Below are 17,313 nucleotides of genomic sequence, written 5' to 3'. Positions count from 1 at the left end.
TTAGCACAGAAAAGAATATATTAAGCATAACACAATATATAAAAATTTATAACAGAAATAAAAATTCATTTAAAAATATAAATTAGTATTAATGTACTGAAATTACCTGATTAAATGAAAAAAATTTGTCTTAAATTCCAGTTAACATAGAAAACAATATATTCCTTACACCAGCAGCGGTTTGCTAATTTTGATGACCATGGTGATGCATCAAACTATTCTGTTATCTTAGATAATCAATAATATTTTTTACAGGGGCGTAGCTAGAAGGGGAAGGGGGGACATCTGTTCCCGGGCGCAGAATCCAAGGGGCACCAAATCGATGTTACGACATTTTAGAATTAAATGTTTTCCATCGTTGGCAAACAGTAGGGGGCGCGAAATCTTCAGTTGCCCATGGGCGCTGAAAACCCTAGCTACGACTCTGATTTTTTATTTCAATTTAATCCTCTATTTATGTCACATCTGCCATTCTCTGAAAGGTTATTGTTAGAAAAGCATTAACAATACACTATCTTGTTAAAATTTTACGCCATAAAAATTGATTTATTCTCATAATTTTAGATGACAATACCAATAATAAAAATAAAAGCATTACTTAATTATTTAAAATGCACATGTACATTTTTGCGGCCTACGGAAACAAATTATTTTAGAGGTTGGAAACCTCATGGTTCTTAGAGCTGTTAATAACTAAGAACACAACGTGAACAGCCAAAGCCCCCTGAAGATAACTGCAGGCGGCTTTGGAACAGCCGTGTTACAAATTAGCTTTCACACCTCCTTTCATCCCGAACCGAGAACCGGCATCTACCTACAAAAATATTTCTATCTATTCGTTGTTAAAAAATTCAGAAAAAATAATAATAAATAAGAGAAGAATAATATAAATCTGCAAATGCGAACAACGACAGTGATAATTCACAAAATGAACGCAAGACAAGCGAATAGGATAAATCCGCTGGGTTACCAGGTTTGAACTATTATCGCCAAAGTTGGCGATGGTTACATTTACCGGGTTCTCTGCGGAAGTACTTCCTAGAATAATAATTAAAATTTCCTACAGTGCAATTAAAGATAATGTAAGGTTCATAAAAAAATTAAGTTTAATTTACGATATATGTACTCGAAATATCAGTCTCAATTCAAAATTAGCATGTTTAATTATTTATTTGTACAATTATTTTTACGAAAATAATACTAATAATAGCTCATTTGGAAAATTTTTTATCTGAATTGGTTTCCCAACAATTAGGATAAACGAGGTTGTACTTGAATATTTTTTTACATGTATTTCCTCAAAAGAACTTTTATGTTAAATGCAGCTTAAGTTTCTTGTTTTAACATGATTTTTGAAAATTAATTCCGCTTGAAGGCAAATCTTGACTTTTGCTTCCTTATTTTTTTGTTTACGTTATTTCATTTATTATCTCTTTTATGCTTTGTAGATTACATTTATATCAATTTGATTAAAAATTACCTTACACTCCATTATTATACTGATACTTATCAACACGATTAGTTTGGTTTAGAATTCTTTTATTTGCCAAGTAAGCGATGCTTTCATCGCTTACTTGGCAAATAAAAGGCCGAATATGGAAACCCAAGCAAAAATCCCAGAATTTCTAAGCAGCCAATGGCGTTGCAGAATTAGAGGATTTCGGGTTAAAACGGAGAAGTACGTAAAAATCCGATGAAGGTAGTCATTTTTCTTGTAAGGGACAGATTCTGTGTTAAAAAGTCCCTAACGGTGCTTTCTGATTGGTTAGCCACTCCTGAAGGAAAGAATACGTATTGACGTTCATAGGCGTTCTTTGCCTGAAGATCTTCTGTGGACAAAGGCTTTCCAAATAACGAAAATGTTAAAATGCCATTTCAGTATTTTACAAGTTGTTAATTTAACTTTGAATTAATTAATCATTTATTGTGTGAAAACATGGCTCAGGAAACAAAGCAATTAATTTTAAGTATTAAAGGTATGATTACTTGATATTCTCGTTATCTCATCAATTTCTATTCTAATTATTGTCATTTAAATAATTATTCTATGAAGAAAATATTTCTGTATTTTCGAGTGTAAAGCACACAGATTTTAATATTTCCTTTATTTTGAAAAGAAGCATGAAGATATTTCTGTTATTATACGAAATATATTTCTCAGCCATACACGGAAATTTCCTGCATTAATTGTAAGATTTGCATCTTAACAGAATCCGATAAATCCAACAAATAGCAACTGTTAGCATTTTTTCTACGTTAAGAAACTTTCGAAAATACTTACTGTTTATTTTCATCCATTGCTATGGGTAATCATTTGTTTTAAAAAGAACAATAAATATAATCATGCTAGATTTAAATGCTTTAAAATAGTACTCCCGCCCCCTAGGTTAATATACTGGTTATTATGCAAAAAATACTAACAACATACTTCTCTTGTGTGCATGTTTAAATATTTCAGCATTCTGTCCATAATTTATAAACTTTTTATCATTATTTTTGAAGGAAAATTTTCAATTTTGAGAAATTAATGAAAACTGTTTCTACACTGCCTATCTTATAGATTCTTTTACCTCTGATATTATTATTAGGTTAAATAAGTGAGATCTTAAATGAGTGACATGCACTTGAGCACTGAAATAGCGTAACAGTATATTTTGAATCATTGTTAGATTCCTGGAAATAAAAGAGCCGACTCTCTTAAGAAAGCCTACAAACTTCATCAATCCATTTTCATGCAGTTCTATTATTAGGCTTATTATGTAATTAAAAATTCGCGAAAAGTGAGGCACGTTTCAGATAGCCAGCCCTACAATATACAAGTATATATCAGTTTTAATGAATTAAAATTGAAGCTAACACAAATAAAGTAATAAATTAAAAAATTTATTTACATGCATACAATTTTATATTAAATACACAGATAATTTTCATACCATTACAAAAGAATAAACAGATGATTATTTCTTTCTTATACAATCACGGACAAGAATAAAGCATTATTTTATTAGAGTTTTGAAATAACCGCAGTACTTCCCCTTCCTTTTAAATTCAACAACTTTTTAAATTACAGGGATTTTTGTTAAAACATAATAAAAATAGTTTGTTTAAATATTTCTTTCACAAATTAGTTCAACTAATATTACTAGTTTGTTTAAATATTTCTTTCACAAATTAGTTCAACTAATATTACACATTACAGCTTATGAAATGCAGGACTGTGCTGTAGTATTACATATTTATTACATAGCTCATTACCTATTACAGCTCATTAAATGTCTACTATGAAATAAAAGATCTTTCTTAAAAATTCTTACATACAAATTAGGTTGATCTTTACATTATGGTAACTTGGCGATTTTTTGGCAACCAACTCTGCTACAGCAACCCTCTATTTTTTTTTTTTTTTTCCGCCGCCATTTTGTCTTCACGAAGTAAAGACATGTTTCTTTTCTTTTTATCTACTGAACACTTCTTCCAACAATCTACTAGCCGAATTACACTTATGCTAGAAATTTTATCTAACACAACTGCTTAATCATGACAAATATTCACTGCAAAATTGGGAAAAAGTGCACAATACCATACTCCTAACGCGTTTTTCAAAATAACACATACACATAAACCATGTACACGCCGACTTATTTTTACTTAAAAAACATCCCAGAATTGCACAAAAATGGCATTGCGCACGCTCTTCATTATATCCATGTACACTGCTTTTTCTCGTAAATTAGAAAAATTTCACGAAAATACATGACAATTTTCTGAATCTTTAAACCCGGTAAAAAGAACATATAAGAAATTACCTGACCGCGAAAAAGTATTTACCCTTTCCAAATATGAACATTTCCACATATAAAATAAATAAAATATCCAAAAACTTTTACCTCTAAATCATCTATTGCATTATACACGTCACCAACGAATTCATACCGCAAGCATTACAAATACTTAGTATTAAATATTTAAATTAATTCCATGTATGTTTACTTCAACTTAAACGTGTACCAAATTCCTACAAACATAAAATTCACAAAATAACTATCATTTAATTAAAATATCACTAAACCATGTACACGTCGACTTATTTTTACTTAAAAAAACATCCCAGAATTGCACAAAAATGCCATTGCGCACACTCTTCACTATATCCATGTGCACTGCATTTTTCTCATAAATTAGAAAAATTTCACGAAAATACATGACAATTTTCTCAATCTTTAAACCCGGTAAAAAGAACATATATGAAATTACCTGATCGCGAAAAAGTAATGAACATTTCCACATATAAAATAAATAAAATATCCAAAAACTTTTACCTCTAAATCATCTATTACATTATACACGTCACCAACGAATTCATACCACAACCATTACAAATACTTAGTGTCAGATATTTAAATTATTTCCATGCACGTTTACTTCAACTAAAACGTATACCAAATTCCTACAAACATAAAATTCACAAAATAACTATCATTTAATTAAAATATAATTAAATTCAAAAACACTACTTAAAATATAAATGAGCACATACATTAAATTAATACATACATAAATACCCATTTCGAATTCCCTTTAGGGTTGATCTTTACAATATGGTAACTGGTAGTATGGCGACATTTTGGAGGCGATAAAGGTTACTACCTGGTACTTTGGTAATAATGTGAGCAGTACTCAGTTCCGATTACACATTATTTTGTGTGAGGGAAATGAGAGGTCATGGGATATGTCATGTGATATTAATGGACGAATTACGGTTCTATAATCGGAAAAGGGGGGAAATCGGGAAAAAATCTGGAAATATTGTATTTGGCTTTATTCTGTGTTGTGTGAAACAGTGTTCGTGAATTTTTGGATCCCATGGCCGTAACTAAAGTGGGCTGATCTTTGGAATTTGGTAACAGGTAGTTTCGCGACATTTTGGAGGCGATAAAGGTTACTACATAGGACTTTGGGAATAACGTGAGAAGTGGGTCATCTTTGGATTATGGTAACTTGGCGATTTTTGGCGAAAATTTGGCAACCAACCCTGCTACAGCAACCTTCTACTTTTTTTTTCTGTGCCATTTTGTCTTCACGAAGTATAGACAGGTTTCTTTTTTTTTTTTTATTTACTCAACATTTTTTCCAACAATCTGCTAGCCGAATTATGCTTATGCTAGAAATTTTATGGAACAAAAGTGCTTAATCATGACGAATATTAACTGCAAAATTGGGAGAAAGTGCAGAATCGCAAACTCCTTGCCACGTTTTTCAGAATGGCACATACGCGGTAACCATGTACACGTCGACCTATTTTTACTTAAAAAAACATCCCAGAATTGCACAAAAATGGCGTTGCGCTCACACTTGACTTTATCCATGTACACTTCTTTTTTCTCATAAATTAGAAAAATTTCCATGAAAATGCAGGAAAATTTTGTAAATCTTTAAAGTTGGTAAAAAGGACATATAATGAAATTATCTGATCGCGAAAAAGTATACAGTGAAAAGTCGTTAATTCGGACACCCATAATCCGGACCTCAAAGCTAAAAATTTTCTGCGCATGCGCCGCGTTGACACATTCGCATAGGCGTTTACGCGTGTACCTACGACCTTTTACAACTGCGCATATGCGTGTGCGCAAGCGCAGAATACGTTTTCGCGTGCGTGTTTTATGTATAACGGACGGTATAAGCTAAAATTACCTAATTATCTATTTCAGTTAATGTTTATGATTGCGTTGTTCCTTAATCTTCGAATTGGATCCGGCTTATTATTTTTTTGCAGAATGTAAGAGCAATATTATGAAAGTAAGCTTGAACTTTCGATTATGTCAAATAGAATTTCCGATTCTGGAGCTCCGAAAGTATCGTACAAAATGAAAGTATGTTTCGATATCCATCAAACAAAAAGTGGAATTGCTGCAAAAAATGGATAAAGACATGAAGAATGTGACAGAGAGGTTAGTGAAAACGAAAAAATTTCGATTGACAAGTTAGTCGGTATTCTCGGCACAGCAATTAACGGGACTTGAACAGCGGAACTTTGTAACTGAACAAGAAATTATGTCTGTTTATAGAATTAAAGAGAAAATATTATCACATAAAACGAAGCAACTTAAACAACTTACATTGAAAGAAATGTTTAATAAAGTAAACAAATAAATGGTACAACTTTAATATATGCTCTAATTTCACCATATGTGGCGATATGTGTTGTGCGCTGGTTTTTGGCGGGATTGCGTGTTCTATGGCAACCCTGTTGACGTTGAAAAATCTTTCGCTGGAGCTCGTTGGTTCGCCTCTGTGTCTGAGAAGATGGGAGGGAAAGATAAAATGGTAGTTGTTGAATTGAAGTTTGGCAAAAGGAAATATCATTGTGGCTGTCCTGTTGAGGGGTAGTGGGTATTTGGAAGTGTGGAAAGAGGGTCTGGGAGATTATTTTTAATGGCAGTGCATGATAGAAGTAGGGATTTGTGATTTCATTTATTTGTGAACCATAGTATAAATTTTCTGGATAGTGTGTCTGGCTGTCATGTAAATACGATAGTGATTACATGGCGGCATGTTAAAGGCGGTATGAAATTTAGGCTGATCTTTAGAATATGGTAACTGGTAGTTTGGCGACATTTTGGAGGCGATAAAGGTTACTACCTGGGACTTTGGTAATAATGTGAGCAGTACTCAGTTCCGATTACGCATTATTTTGTGTGAGGGAAATGAGAGATCACGGGATATGTCATGTGATATTAATGGACGAATTACGGTTCTTTAATCGGAAAAGGGGGAAATCGGGAAAACATCTGGAAATTTTGTATTTGGCTTTATTCTGTGTTGTGTGAAACAGTGTTCGTTAATTTTTGGATCCCATGGCCCTAACTAAAGTGAATTCGAGATGGGTATTTAGTGGGATTGAAAGGGGTAGTAATAAGTGTTTCTTTAAGGTTGTGCGAGATAGAAGTAAAGATACTAATTCAGAAGTCAAACAACAAAAATCAGCGTTATACCTACAAAATTTTCACAGGACTAGTTTCGATGGTTTTACTGAACCATCATCTTCTGCAAAACCGCAAATGGTTTGCGGTTTTGCAGCTGAAGATGATGGTTCGGTAACCCATTTGCGGTTTTGCAGCTGAAGATGATGGTTCGGTAAAACCATCGAAACTAGTCCTGTGAAAATTTTTAGGTATAACGCTGATTTTTGTTGTTTGACTTCTGAATTAGTATTTATTCGGCGTGTTATTGTGTCTTAATTATAGAAGTAAAGATGTTTTATTATTTATTTTACCTGGTACCTTGGTGTGAACTATAAGTATGATTTTAAAGATCCTGAAACAGAAATAAGAGAAGTTTATCGGACACGTAATCAAGATTCTGAAGAAGAATAGGTAAGTTAGTATTTTTAATTATTTGAGGATATTATTTTTATGCATTGTTCTAAATGTAAGGTGGAAGTAAAGTAATTTACGTAAACGTGCATGGAAATAATTTAAATATTTGACACTAAGTATTTGTAACCATTTGTAATGTTTGCGGTATGAATTAGTTAGTGACGTTTATAATATAATAGATAATGTAGAGGTAAAAGTTTTTGGATATTTTATTTATTTTATACGGGGAAATGTTCATATTTGGAAAGGGTATATACTTTTTCGCGATCAGGTAATTTCATATATGTTCTTTTTACCGGGTTTAAAGATTCAGAAAATTGTTATGCATTTTCGTGAAATTTTTCTAATTTATGAGAAAAAAGCAGTGTACATGGATATAGTGAAGAGTGTGCGCATTGCCATTTTTGTGCAATTCTGGGATGTTTTTTCAAGTAAAAATAAGTCGACGTGTACATGGTTTAGTGATATTTTAATTAAATGATAGTTATTGTGTGAATTTTATGTTTGTAGGAATTTGGTATACGTTTAAGTTGAAGTAAACGTGCATGGAAATAATTTAAATATTTGACACTAAGTATTTGTAATGCTTGCGGTATGAATTCGTTGGTGACGTGTATAATATAATAGATGATTTAGAGGTAAAAGTTTTTGGATATTTTATTTATTTTATATGTGGAAATGTTCATATTTGGAAAGGGTATAAACTTTTTCACGATCACGTAATTTCATATATGTTCTTTTTACCGGGTTTAAAGATTCAGAAAATTGTCATGTATTTTCGTGAAATTTTTCTAATTTATGAGAAAAAAGCAGTGTACATGGATATAGTGAAGAGTGTGCGCAATGCCATTTTTGTGTAATTCTGGGATGTTTTTTTAAGTAAAAATAAGTCGGCGTGTACATGGTTTATGTGTATGTGTTATTTTGAAAAACGCGTAAGGAGTATGGTATTGTGCACTTTTCCCAATTTTGCAGTGAATATTTGTCATGATTAAGCAGTTTTGTTAGATAAAATTTCTAGCATAAGTGTAATTCGGCTAGTAGATTGTTGGAAGAAGTGTTCAGTAGATAAAAAGAAAAGAAACATGTCTTTACTTCGTGTAGACAAAATGGCAGCGGGAAAAAAAATATAGAGGGTTGCTGTAGGAGAGTTGGTCGCCAAATTTTCGCAAAAAACGCCAAGTTACCACAATGTAAAGAACAACCGCGTATTCCAAAATGCTACAAACATGTAATTCACAAAATCACTATCATTTAATTAAAATATAATTAAATTAAAAAACACTATTTAAAATATAAACACATACACTGAATTAATAAAAATTAGCTTAAAATCTTAATTACTTTAAACTAATTCATTGCTAATTACAATTTTCCAATAATAGCATATTTATTTATTTCTTATATTTAGAACAATGCATAAAATCGTATGTACGCCTGTTTCAGGATCTTTAAAATGATACTTATAGATAACAGCAAGATGTTGAAAACCTTCATCCTCCAAACAGGCATACGACTTCCAGCAATCAGATATTATTATTGTACCAGGTAGAATATACTGCTTAATAAAACTTAATAAGCAATCTTTACTTCTATCTCGCACAACCTTAAAAAAACACTTATTACGAGGGCTATCCAGAAAGTAGATTACGTTTTGGAATAAAAAAATAAACAAAGTATAGGAAACAAATTTTATTATATACAGATGAAAGCCACACTCAAATATTACTTTTCTACATAGTCACCATACAAATTAAGGCATTTATCGTAGCGATGTACGAGCTTGGAAATTCCTTCGTCGAAAAATTCGGCCGCCTGCGCCTTCAACCACTTCGTTACCTCTTCTTGCAGCTGTGCGTCGTCATCAAAACGCTGCATAGCCAGCCACTTCTTCATTGCTGGGAATAGGTGGAAGTCGCTCGGTGCCAGGTCGGGACTGTACGGCGGATGAGGAAACAACTCCCACTTAAAAGATTCAAGAACTTTACGAGTGACATTTGCCGTGTGGGGCCGGGCGTTGTCGTGAATCAACAAGATCTTAGAGCTCAACATTCCTCTGCGCTTGTTTTGAATTGCTCTTCTGAGTTTTTGGAGAGTTTGGCAATACCTTTGAGAGTTTATTGTAGTGCCTCTTTCCAGGAAGTCCACCAAAATTACACCTTTTCTGTCCCAAAAAACAGTTGCCATCATCTTCCTTGCCGACATTGTTTGCATGCATTTCTTGGGTTTTTGGGGAGAACTTGTGTGCCCCCACTGCATTGATTGCAATTTCGTTTCACAGTTCACATGTTTCACCCATGTTTCGTCACCAGTAACGATGCGATCGAGTAAAGAGTCACCATCCTTATGGTAAGCGTCCAAAAAGTTCAACGCTGAAGCCATTCGCTGATTTTTGTGGTCCTCTGTCAAGATTTTTGGAATCCATCTTGCACAAAACTTGTGGTAACCAAGCTTTTCGCTGATGATTTCGTGCAACAAACTTCGCGAAATTTGTGGAAAACTCAAAGAAAGTTCCGTTATTGTGAAATTTCGATATTCACGGACTTTAGCATCGACTTTTTCGAGAAGTTCGGCGGTCACTATGCTGGGTCTCCCACTTCGATCTTCGTCGTGAACATTGGTTCGGCCATTTTGAAATCTTATGACCCACTGACGCACTCCACCTTCAGTGATAATGTTGTCCCCATACACTTCACGAAGCTGCCGATAGATTTCTATCGGTTTACAGTTTTTTGCAGTCAGAAACCTTATTACTGAGCGCACCTCGCAGCTCGCGGGATTTTCAATTAACGCAGACATTTCAAACCGTCACAGTATCTGAACGGAGCACAGCACGAACCTCTCACTAGCACGGCTAGATGCAGACTGAGCTGCGCAACGCTCTGACCCCAAGATGGCCGCGCTAGCCCCGCCCCTAGCGGACACAGACGGAAACGTAATCTACTTCCTGGATGGCCCTCGTACTACCCCTTTCAATCTCACTAAATACCCATTTCGAATTCACTGTAGATAGGGTCATGGGATCCAAAAATCAAGCAACACTTTTTCACACAACACAGAATGAAGCTAAATACAAAATGCTATAAAGTACTGCAGATATTTCTCCAGTTTCCCCCCTTTTCCGTTTAAAGAACTGTGATTCGTCCATATATGTCACATGACATATCTCATGATCTCTCATTTCTCTCAGACAAAATAATCCATAATTGGAACTGGGTAACATATTATTGCCAAAGTCCTAGGTAGTAACCTTTATCGCCTATCAAAATGTCGCTAAACTGCTTGTTACCATATTCCAAAGATTAGCCCAAAGACACCTTGGAAAAAATTATAAATATTAATAAAAGTAAAATTTTCACAGCACATCATTTTAGCACAAAAAATTCTGTCAGTAAGGGGTCTCATACACCTTAAAATCTCAAAAAAAAAAAAGCGATTTTTCAAACTTTGGCACATTTTAAAGCTATTTTTTTTCTGCTTATTTTCACAGCACTCTAATCGATATAACTGCAGTAGATTTTTCCCTATGACCAAATATAAAAAATCAGTCATGCAGCATTTTATTGATTTAAAGGGCTGGCGTCAGCAATGAGCTGTCTGTTTGGGTTTCAATCTCTATCAACATGGATATTTTGTAAACATGTTTTGCACAGCTTAAACTTTGCATACAGCTACTTTACTGAGATCTTCATTTCAGTATAAAATACATAAACTTCATCTTGCACTTCCTATTTGTATATATTTTGGTATTTTCTAATTTAAGAAATTTTGTCTCAAATCTCATTTAATCGTGATGCATTAATTCTAGATTCAGTGGCAATTACTTTCACCGAGTGTATATGAAATGAACTATATGCTATCAATTTTGTATGAAGGCTTTCCATATGAAATTAACTTTTCAGATTTTCTACATTTATATAGTTCTATATAAAGGAAGCATTTACTCTGGAATCTAACTTGATCAATGTGAAGTAATACAGTACAAAGTATTTAATCCGGACGTCCGTTCGGAATGATCTATAATCCAGACCTCAAAGCTACAAACTTTCTGCGCATGCATAAACGCATTATGCATTTAACGCATGTGCATAATACGTCAATGCATGTGCGTTTAATGTATAACGGATGGTATAAGCTAGGCTAAAATTATCTAATTATCTATTTCAGTTAGTGTTGCAGATTGCATTGTTCCTTAATCTTCTAATTGGGTCCGGCTTATTATTTTTTTGCAGACTGTTAGAACAATTTTATAAAAAGTAAGCTTGAACTTTCGATTATGTCAAAAAGAGTTTCCGATTCTGGAGCTGCCGAAGGATCTAAAAAGCGAAAGCATGTTTCGATGTCCATCAAACAAAAAGTGGAATTGCTGCAAAAAATGGATAAAGGCATTTCCTTTGTTTCCCTAACCATTTCGAAATCTTTTTTATTAATTTCACGCTGCTCTGCGGGAAGATGTTGTGGCGTGCAATGAACTGGAAGTTGATCTGTCAGCACTATCCTCATCTTCAGGGCGGATGTTTTTATTTTATTCGGCTTATAATTCCTTACTAAATGTAGTGTTTCATATCGATGTACTCCGTCTTTGATATGATTTAAATCAAATTCCTCATCATTATAAATATCACGAATACACATCAAATAGTTTTCTGGTTGCAATTTTCTAATTTCGACTATGCGTAATGCATGCTTTATGCATGCACACGTTGAAAGAAATGTTTAACAAAGTAAACAAATAAATATTAAGCTTTTTTTTTTGTAAATTTTGATACGCTTTAGATCATAATTTCTCTTTATTTCATAAATTACAGTTTCATATTTTTAATTTTATAATTTCTGCATGCCATCTTACCAGATTTAAATTGATGATCTATAATCCGGAAAAACTCCTAATCCGGAATCGCCAAAGTCCCGACGAGTTTTGATTAAAGACTTTGTACTGTGATACATAAGCTAGATTTTTAATAGTGTCACCAGTCAGACATTACAGTTGGCTTAGTGTAGGAAACACAGCCTTACTATCCGGCAGTGCAATCATTACCATAGTGTTATATTCAATGATGCAATACTTTAGCTTATCATCTGATAAGCTTGCTTTAACCCCTTAAGGAGCAGCGTCAGGAGAATGAAGCGCAGTCACGGGACCAGACCCGCTGAAATGGATCGTCACCACTAGCCCGTGCATTTTCAGCAGTTAAGCCTAATTTTACACACACACACACACACACACACACACACACACACACACAAAAAAAAAAAAAAAAAAATGTATAAAAGCAGCATCTCAATATTATGACTTCAATTTTAAAGTTGCATATTTAAAGTACTTGTTTTGGGTAGAATAGATTTTAAGGTACCCCTTGTATTATGGCGAAGTTGTTATTTGATTTATCACCAAGTTGTTGTTTCATTTATTTAAGCCTGAGTAGTTGAATGGTATGAAAACCCTATTGTGACGTAATCGGGTGCATGATTCTGGGAAATTTTGAATCATGGGATGTTTTGTAAGCGTTTTTGTGGTGTGTGTTGGTTTGATTCTTCAGAAGGTAGAATGGCTGAATGTAGTAAGATTAATTTGAAGTTTCTGTACGATTTGGAGCTAAAGGGGAAAAGAGCTTTAATTGACTGGTGTGTAAATGAAGGTTTATTTAGTAGCCATTATAAGTGTCCCGTATGTAGGAAGGATATGCGTCTAGTCGAACGTAAAAACCGTTTAGATGGATTTGAATGGGTTTGTAGGAAGAAAGGTTCAGATGGTCACTATGTGATATGATCACTGTGCATTCGATCATATCACATAGTGACCATCTGAACCTTTCTTCCTTTTTTTGCGATATCACTATGCGTTCGATCAGAAAGAGTACCTGGTTTGAAAAAAGTCATTTGAGTATGATTGATATTTTGATTTTTATGTGGCTCTGGGTGTACGAAGCGAACTTGAAAATCATGGTAAGTGAATATTTGCTTTTGGTAGTGCTTAAACGTATAACATGTTTTTCCTTTTATATGTTATTTTATTGTTTGGTTTAAAATGTATTTTATTGAGATTATGTATGTTTTGTTTGCCTATATTGTAGAATTTGGTGTTCCTTTGACTTTTAAGTGAAAATATATCAAAGTGTACATACAAAGTAAAGGGTGCAATGCAAGTTTGTGCAATTCTGTGATTTTTTTTTAATGTGAAAATATGTCGACATGTACATGGATAAAGTCAAAGAAGTGCGCAATGCAATTTTTGTGCAGTTCGGGAATTTTTTTTTTTTAAGTGAAAATAAGTCAATGTGTACTGAGTTTGTGCAATTGTTTGTCTTGTTATTTTGGCTTTGTGTAGCGGTGATTTTTGCGTCGCTTCACAAGCCAAAATAACGAGTCAAAGAATTGAACAAAATCGATATCCCTGTACCTTCAAAAATCGCGAAGTTTCGCCAAGGGGTACCCTAAACTATACTTTTACCCTTGTTTTTAATGTGTATTAATATAAAGAATATCACATTAATAGAAATAAATTAAACAGGCAAAATACTAAAATCATAACTATACACACAGAAATAAATACTATAAACATGAAAAAAATTTTACAAATACCAAATTAAAAAAAAATATGAATAAAAACCTAAGCAAGAATTACCTGTAGGTAATTAAATTCCAATTTAAAAATTCTGCTGTGTGTAAAATAATTCAAAACAAGGATCGACACACAGTCCTACATTGCATATTTCGCACTCAAAATACATTGTTTGTTTTCGCTTTTCCTTGGTTTTAGCGCACACAACGCATCTTCTACCTTTATTACCTTTTTCGTAAATTTTTGGAAACTGTCTTCCAGTTAGATGGAAAGGTGGATTGTCCAGTGATTTTGGACAAATTTTTTAAGTAAGATCTCTTAGCTGTGGCTAATGGAATGAAACTGAATATAACCCCAACACATGTCCCAAAACTTCTTCAAAAGACACTGAGAAATATTTCATCCTCAAACACTGTGTAACATCAATCTAAATTTCGATTTAGAAGAACTTCCTGTTTTTCTATATCGAAAAACTTTAGAAAAACTTCCTGTTTTTCTAAATCGAAAGTGTCCACAATGACCGGAAAGTGATCAAGGAAAGACCCCCCCTGGCGGGATATCCATTACTGATCACGTCAGTACAGTGGCATAGCTAGGGTGGGGCAAGGGGGGACATCTGACCCCGGGTGCAGCATCCAGGGGGCGCCAAATTGATGGTACAAAATTTTAGAATAAAGTGTTTTCCATTTGTGGCATACGGAAAGGGGTGCAAAATCTCCAGTTGTCCCCGGGCGCTGAAAACCTTAGCTACGTCTCTGCGTCAATATATACATTATATATAATTACACTATATGGTTGCAGATTGTGTTGTTCCTTAACCTTCTGATTGGATCTGGCTTATTATTTTTTGCAGACTGTTAGAGCAGTTTTATAAAAGTAAGCGTGAAATTTCGATTACCGTAATTTCCGGAAGAAAGGCCGCATCAGCGTAAACGCCGCACTCGAGAAAAATGGCGGGAAAAAAATTAAAATTACACAGAAACGGCGCTATAGATTAAATTGCGCGTGAAATCGTTGTGGGCCATATTGATGCAAAAACTCAACCTAAGTCCTGATATATGACATACCAGTTAAGAAAAATGCATGAAATGAAACCATAACTTAAAAATAAATTAAAGGTAAGAAATGTTGAAAATATATTTACCTTCACGTATATACTTATATTTACCCACCAAAGAAGACCATATTTGTAATACTCAGACTATATTATAAAAAATGTTGCAACAAGGAGATATTAAATTTGGATGACAAAAGGAAATTTTAAATTGTATTTATGAATTACAGCAAACTATACATCATATGAAGCCATCAAAATCTGATTCTTCACTATCTGAATTAAAAAGATTTAGTAAATCCTGATCTAAGTCTTCCAGATCGTCACATTCATCCTCTTGGTTTACAGTCTCTTTATCTAAGGATATAATTTCAGCTTCTTTGAACCCTGCTATTATTGATGATGTTTCTACCAATTTCCACGCATTTCCTGCCCACTTTGCAATTTCTTCATAAGATGCTCTACTCATTTTACCGCTTTTGGTTTACGTATGCAATCCTTCACTCATCCAACACTCCCACCGCTTTCGGGCTTCAGCTTTGAATGATTTATTACCTGACAAAACTAACGGTTGTAAGATTTTTGTCCAACCACCAGTAATTATTGCTTTGGATGCATTGGGAGAGGATGGGTCCTGGAAGATTCATGGAAGGGCAGAGGAGAGAGACTATTGGAACTGATGAGAATGTTGATTTGAAAGGGGGAAGAATGTTATTATTTTGAGATCTCGTTTTGGGGTGAATAAGGCATGTAGGTCTGTTCAAGGGAAAGAATGTAAACAAAATAACGTTCACAAAAAGCAACTGAGTGTTCTTTTGTGTGGGAACAGCACCAGTCTATGCACAATGACAAGGCCATCCAAACTATGTATAATGACCATCATAGGAAATATGTTATTTTTAGTGCGCCTAAACGCCGCACCCGCTGAAAATTTGAGTTTTAAACACGTAAACGCCGCGGCTTTTCTTCCGGAAATTACGGTAATTCAAAAAGAGTTTCCGATTCTGGAGCTGTTAAGGGATCTATCTACAAAGCGAAAGCATGTTTCGATATCCATCAAACAAAAAGTGGAATTGCTGCAAAAAATGGATAAAGGTATGAAGAAAGTGACAGAAAGGTTAGTGAAAACGAAAAAATTTTGATTGACAGGTTAGTAGGTATTCTCAGCACAGCAATTCCAGAACTTGAACAGCGGAACATTGTAACTGAACAAGAAATTATGTCTGTTTATAGAATTAAAGAGAAAGTATTAGCACATAAAATGAAGCAACTTAAACAACTTACATTGAAAGAAATGTTTAATAAAGTAAACAAATAAATATTAATATATTTTTTTGTAAATTTTGATACCCTTTAGATCATAATTGCTATTTATTTGATAAATTACGGTTTCATATTTTTAATTGTAAAGACTTTGAACTGTATAACAAAATATAATAGAGTACAAGTCCAGAAATCCACAAAGCTTGGGACCAGGGTTTTGCGGATTTCAAGACAGAAAAGATAAATCAGAAAAAGCGTATTAGATACATTTAATTAAACTATTATGTACATTATTGCAATAACTTATTATGTGCATTATGCTATTATTACATATATAAATTGATTATATTATTCATTGTGTTATATATGCATAGCATCGAGGTTTGACGATTTCGCCTCTTGCAAAGTTTTACAAAGAGATACACATGTAAATAATACACATGCGCAGAAAATTTGTACCTTTGAGGTCCGGATTATAGATCATTCCGTATTATGGACGTCCGGATTAAAGACTTTTGACTGTAGTACTATTTACAACTGAAGCCAGCAAGCACGTATTGTAAAATTTCAGTCATGTGTAGAAGAAATTTATAAGCAAGTAAATCTTTATCATTTGGCCAATCTCAATTCAACAAACTAATTTTCATAACCTTTTTCAGTTTTCTTTATTCTACAGATAATCAAAACCATTATTAAAGAGCTATTACAGCACGTGATTGTTAAGAAATATATCACATTTACATTCTTCAGCTTTGCTACTTTTTAACTCTAACAAGTTAATAGTCAAGTACTAAAATATAATACAGTTATATCTCTGAAGTTATGCAATAGGTGCAACAACTGACATCAGATTCCCAGTAGTCAGGATGTTATTTATTGCTACTCTTTTGTTATTAGGATCAGATTCAGAAATGTACATATGTATGCATGTGTATATGTATATATATATGCATGTATGCATACATGAATCTATCCATCCATACATGCATATATAGATAATTCTGAATCTTGTCCTGATAACAGAAGAATACCTATATATTTTGCATACAGAACAATAC

The 17,313-nt window shown here is 33.5% G+C and overlaps 1 protein-coding gene across 1 annotated transcript in view; it reads left to right on the top strand.

Annotated features, from left to right (window-relative positions):
- Nucleotides 1-1,793: 1,793 nt before the first annotated feature.
- Nse4 (SMC5-SMC6 complex kleisin component Non-SMC element 1) overlaps nucleotides 1,794-17,313 on the top strand; it is an 84,508-nt gene continuing 68,988 nt past the window's right edge. The window contains exon 1 of the mRNA XM_035362596.2: nucleotides 1,794-1,976. Within this exon, the coding sequence (XP_035218487.1) occupies nucleotides 1,937-1,976 (40 nt within the window). The 5' untranslated portion in view covers nucleotides 1,794-1,936. The remainder of the gene's footprint in view (nucleotides 1,977-17,313) is intronic.

The sequence above is a fragment of the Stegodyphus dumicola genome, chromosome 2 (genome assembly GCF_044657685.1).
Source record: "Stegodyphus dumicola isolate Sdum_Otavi_A_Nest chromosome 2, ASM4465768v1".
Lineage (NCBI taxonomy): Eukaryota > Metazoa > Arthropoda > Arachnida > Araneae > Eresidae > Stegodyphus > Stegodyphus dumicola.
The sequence above is the reverse complement of the archived record's forward strand: the minus strand, read 5'-3'. Positions and strand labels throughout refer to the sequence as shown.